Source organism: Octopus bimaculoides, chromosome 7 (assembly GCF_046866305.1).
Source record: "Octopus bimaculoides isolate indiv1 chromosome 7, ASM4686630v1, whole genome shotgun sequence".
NCBI classification, from domain to species: domain Eukaryota; kingdom Metazoa; phylum Mollusca; class Cephalopoda; order Octopoda; family Octopodidae; genus Octopus; species Octopus bimaculoides.
In genome coordinates this window covers 44,870,265-44,876,405 of record NC_142934.1, presented here as the reverse complement: position 1 = coordinate 44,876,405, position 6,141 = coordinate 44,870,265, and the positions used below count along the sequence as shown (strand labels likewise).

The 6,141-nt window shown below is 37.0% G+C and overlaps 1 protein-coding gene across 1 annotated transcript; it reads right to left on the bottom strand.

Annotated features, from left to right (window-relative positions):
* Positions 1–4,402: 4,402 nt before the first annotated feature.
* LOC149134685 (zinc finger BED domain-containing protein 5-like) lies at positions 4,403–5,119 on the bottom strand. The gene has a single exon (XM_089355808.1). The coding sequence runs from the start codon at positions 5,117–5,119 to the stop codon at positions 4,403–4,405; it is 717 nt and encodes a 238-aa protein (XP_089211934.1).
* Positions 5,120–6,141: the final 1,022 nt, after the last annotated feature.

Genomic DNA, 6,141 nt, shown 5'->3' with positions numbered 1-6,141 from the left:
CCACGTTGCAGATGCGACCGTACTTTGTTGCAATACAACTCTTAAAACGAAACTCAAACCAACTGCCTTGAGGACAGTCGCTTAGTAGTGACGGTCGCATCACTTTCATGTATCGTATGATGTGGAGGTTCACTTAGATAGATCTGTTTGTCATGTCACATCGCTGCGTATCAACGGACACTCCATTAGCAACAAGCGCTAACTTTTTGCTAACAAGTTGGTCAAAATCTTAAACAATTCACTTAACTGAGTCCTAGACTGAAAATTGTAATTCGGATGCTTTCCTAGCAGTACCACCACTCAGATTTCAGAAGTGGAAATTCTCCTGTTTTATTGTCAGTTGTTGTGGTCGTCAGTCAAAAGATATTGAAAACCTATGGCATAGAGAAATAAAAGATGTGAGATAGAGCACCCTAATCAATCAATTTCTCACACGTGTGGCCAGTTATCACTTCCCGTATTTCAACAACATTTATTAGCTTTTCTCAGCACACCGCTTCCATTCTTGTACGTTGCGGCTGGCCATTGACCTAGGTGCTGAAATTTATCCTGTGATCCGACTCATCACTCGTCTCCAACAGCCGAGTGAATTGTCGCTGAAAAACCGCCCAGAAACGAAGTCTAGGAGTCTAATCGTGGTTTTGTTGAAACTTTACGTTACTACTCACCTGACTCTTCAAGCTGTATTCCTTCCTACGTATCGTAAAGTACGCGTCTTATCGCTGACAAAGCAGCCTTTTTCTTTCTCTTTGAAAAATTGATCGAATGCCAACTTTGCTGCGAGTACGCTGATCGTAATGCCTGTTCTAAGCGGCTATTCTAGGTTTCTAACTAGGGCTCCTTATAATCCAGCTTTCTCTATTATTTCTTCCTTACTAAACTTTAACGAACCACAATTTGTTAATGACAATTAACTAACTTGCTAACCCGATTTCTGTTAGCTTGGCATGCTCGGAAAGGACGTGTTTAGCTTACAGCAACCGGACTCCGGTCTACAAATCTTGTCTAGGTCGACCTTACAAAACACAAAATTGTGGTCTCTGTAACCGACTATTTTGAATTGTAGGTAACCTACATAGTACCTCTAGGATGGCCTACGGAATACTCTATCTAGATTCAATCTGGGTGAGCCGATGCAGGTTGTCCATCGGTACAATTGGAAAATTCCTGCGAGTACCTGCCGAACATTTGCAAATGACCAAGTAAGTTTGTTAGGCTTTTGCACTCTGACTCCTACCAGTTAACACCAAGCTGTTCGAGAGTGTATCCAAGATGACATTCCAATCTTCTAATCGCACTACAGGGCAAAACTTTCTAGGATGATCTCTAAACAGCAGACTAATCTGATCGACCATCCCTGTTAGGGCGTAGTGGGCTATTGGCGTAGCTTTCGCTACTAGCCACGTCCACCAGCTTGTTTTCAGCCTTCAAGGATATGATTCATATCGTAAGATCCAGAATTTCTAAATCAACTCGGCGGCCTCGACTCCCGATCTCTGCCATAATTAACCGATAATCATCGAAAGTGGGTATGGAGAATGCTGCTTAGAAAATTCTGGTTTCGCTGATAACTCCAATATCTATTTCTAGTGATCTGAGTTCGTTAAAGAGTTGCCATGCTTCCGACGCAACCCTTGGTTACGCGCAACCACACGACCTCTACTGAGTGTTGACATGCTAGACAAAAGGCGGAAATTAAAAAGGACCACTCACTTTATTCCTGTAGAAGGATAGGTGTTCCGTCTTTGATTACAACGACTTACTGATGGAAACAGGGATAAGTCTTTTGTTAATAGTCCCTGGGATACTTGGTTTTCAAAAGGTTTTATATTTTAGCTTCTTTTTATGATTTCCTATGTGCGTCGCTATGCTATTTGTAGCGATATCCATTCGTTGATATTTGTGGTTCATTAATTTTCTTGTTGCTTGTGTCAATGACTGTAGTTAATAAGTTTCCATTTGTTCATGTTGGGGTAGATAATGATGTGGGTGTGAATTAGGCTGTTTGTGTTTGTAATATTGGTAATGGTAGTGATGATGACGACGACGATGGTGATGATGATGAAGGCGTTGATAGTGTTGGTGCTACTGTTGAAAAGAAGCATAAGTAACTTCAGAATATGTGGAAATGGACAAGAAACAATAAACCATATTATCTCTGGTTGCCCAGTGCTGGCTAAGAAGGAATATATCCACAGACACGACAGAGTTGGTACCTACATACACTGGAAGCTATGCCAACACCATGGAATAACAAAAAAAGAAAAAGTATAGGCACACGCCTGAAAAGGTCACAGAAAATGAGAAAGCAACAATACTATGGGATTAGCCAATTCACACAGATAGAGAAATTAAGGCCAGTAGGACAGATATAGTTGTCAGAGATCACGAAGAAAAAAAACAAAACAGAAACTTTCTAATTGATATATCAATACCAACAGATGACAACGTTTCCCTAAAAGGAATGGAGAAACTTTCAAAATGCAAAGACCTGGAAATAGTTGTAACTCGAATGTGGAGTCTAAAAATAGAAGCAATTTCTATCAGTGTGGGCGCCTTAGGTATAATAAAAAAATATTCAGACAAATACATAACAAAAACACCAGGACTAAGAAATATATATAACATACAGAAAATAGCATTACTAGACACTGCACACATCCTACGTAAAACACTTTCAATACAGTAACCATAAGAGCGTCACAACTAACCACAGCACATACCCAAGGCACACAGAGCTGTGCTCGATAGTGCAGTGAAAGCACTTGAAATAAATAAGACTACAGAATAATAATAAAAATAATACCTGACTATGTGTCCAAAATAAAAAAGAAAATGCAGCTCCTCGCATGGGACACGAACTGACAACACTACAGAGTAAGAAGTTCGATCAATAACCAGTTGACCACAACAGTCCTCTTTCTATCACGTTGCCAACAAATAACTATGTAAAAAGCAAGAAAAAAACAAAACCCAGAACAAAATAAAAACAAAAATGAAAACAAAAATATAAAAAGTCTTCAATCTGACCCAGCCACCAAAACGCTATGTAATTTGTCAATGTTTTCTGCTCTGCCAATTGCAAACAGCTTGTGTGAAGAATACAAAGCTGGTCGATAAAGTTAGGATATGAAGATTAATTGCTTAGATCGTAGGGGAATGTGTGGCGTCTCAATATGCTTGTATAGATATTTATATAGTTATTAACGTTGCATACACACACACACACACATATATAAAGATATATATATATATATATATATATATATATATATATATATATATATATATATATATACATATGTGTATACGTATGATGTATGGGCTTCTATAATATATAGATACATACATACACGCACATATATATATATATACGTACATACCCCCCCCATATATATATATATATATATATATATATATATATATATATATATACACAAAGCAAACACACACACAAACAAACACACACACAAACACACACACATATATACATATATACAAATATATGCGTTTACATATATGTATATATATATATATATATATATATATATATATACATTCATTCATATATATGTATATATATATGTTTATAACGCATAAATGTACATGTGTATATATATATATATATATATATATATATATATATATATATATATATATATATATATATATATATATATATATGCATACATACATGTATACACACATACACACGCATATATGTGTGTGTGTGTGTGTGTGTGTGTGTGTGTGTGTGTATAAAAGTTTACAAAGAAGCAGAAGCAAATATTTTATATGATCAGTAAAGCTTTTAAATATAAATATGTACCCATACATCGTACAAGCATACGCTTTATGATTTGTAGGAGGCAGACGCACATACGCAGTCTGAAACAAATATGTTGATATAGATATACTCATAACACACGGCCACTCATCAGCACGCGCGCACGCACACGCACACACACACACACACACACACACACACACACACAGACACACACACACAGACAGACACACAGACGGACACACACACACGCTCAACCGGGCATTAACACATTCATGCACACATACATTCGCTTAGAGAGACTAAAAATATGAGATCATAAATAGTAGGAAAATTTGAAAGTATAACGTAAAACCTAATTTCACGAAACTGATGAAAAATTCATTAAAATATTCTTTAGCACTCTGCTCCATTGGTGTAGCATGGAAGACTTTCTATCATATTTATATATATATATATATATATTGTTTTTATATGATAAAATAATGAAACTGGTACTTGTTTTATCAATTCCAATTGCAATCAGTGCTTAACGATGAATAATGCAGTGTGTACCAATAGCATCTGTATACGTTTCTTTCGCCAAAGTCTGAAAACCAGAACGACAACCAATCATCACCGGACCACCGTCGGCGCACACCGCAGTAACACGCTCCCACCTAATACCGTGCGCATTTTTGCAAGTTTGACAAATATTTCCTTTGCAGTCGTCTTGGTACTTAGGCTTTCGTAAAACAAGAATTCGTCTGCAAGGTGCTTGTCATGTACATAACGAACATAGACGCAAAGTTGGGCTAAGTTGGCCACATTCGTCATTTTATCAAGTTGGATTGCAAAAAAGTTAAACATTGAATTCTGAATTTTCAAGACCACTTGCGACAGAATGTTATCGGACATTTCGGTTATTCGCCAGCTAACAGTATCGTTCGAGAGGGAGGCATACCTTAGCTTTTGTAATTCAGAACTTCCCAGCACATTCGATATAATATCTTTACAGCAAGGTAATGTCAACGTTTCTCCAATGTTATGGGATTTTTTGGCGGCAGCAATTTTCCTCGAAACTTTATAAGAGGCCTTCAAACCAGCCGTAATGTCATGCGAAACCATCCTCGAGTCACCAAATCTGGATTCAATCAATCTTCCAGTTTTGCGTTTGAAGAAGTCTGCATCTTTGTGAGATGAACTGGGATGCTTAGTTTCCGAGTGTCTCTTTAACTTGCTGGGCTTTAGTGAAGTAGTTGGCAACACTTCGAAGCACAAAACACACTGCGGTTTCTCTTCTTCACCAGAATTTATCACTGCAAAACCGATTTTCAAAATATGATTCGTCATATCTCATCTTCATTTTTGGAGGCATGCTGAAGGCGAAAACAAAATATAATGTAATAATATATATAATGTAAGATAATGTAGCTATAAACTGAAGACGGACATTTTCAATGTACATTACTTAATTAGGCATTTTGAAAATAATTGAACAAACGACAAACATGGAAATATGCACACACAAAATCAAAAATATGCATCAGTTAAAAATCATATTCGGCACTATGATTTTTCACTATTATTTGCGGATAATATCCGGATAAAGTGCTATCTGGAGTTCGAAATTTGGTCACTTCAATTAAATGAATATTAAAAGAAAAAACTTACCGGAACGAGTGGGGTAACAATCGGTGTCAATGTATACCAAGGAGAGATGTAAACAGAGAAAGAAATGTTCGCAAAACGGTGGTCAAGTAATTTCTAACTGAATTTTTTAGTAGCCTATAATGATCCCAGTAATTCAGTAGAATGCAAAATCACACTCTGGCAAGAAGATACGTTTGTATTCGAGAGAAACCTAGTGTATTATGTTTTTCATGCGTGATGCGTGTATGATAACAAAACGTCTATGCACGAGTCATATGAAGGGACCCTGAATGTACTTTAATGGTATGGGCAAAAGTGGAAGGGATCAGAGAGGTCATATTGATGAAAAACTGAAAGTCGATGATGATAATGATGAACTTTGTAAATACCACAAAGGCGCACTAACTGAATTCTGGAAGAATTAAGAATTAGGCACTGATGAGAAGAGCAGACGTGAGTAGTCAAGGATGACTAAGGTTATTGTGTCGTTAAGAGAAAGGGTCCTTTGGCCGAGTTGACTTCGAGGTTACAAACGAGAGATAGGCCACGAAGGTCACGCAATTGAATCAGCGTAACTAAGCCAGAAAAAAATTTACTCAAGAGAAAACATGCAATAAGATCAATAACACAAAAAGAAATGTGAATGATAAGTTTATCCTTCGTTGAATCTCATCACAGGAGGATAATCAGATAAACTGCGTGCATTCTCAATGCAACTTTCG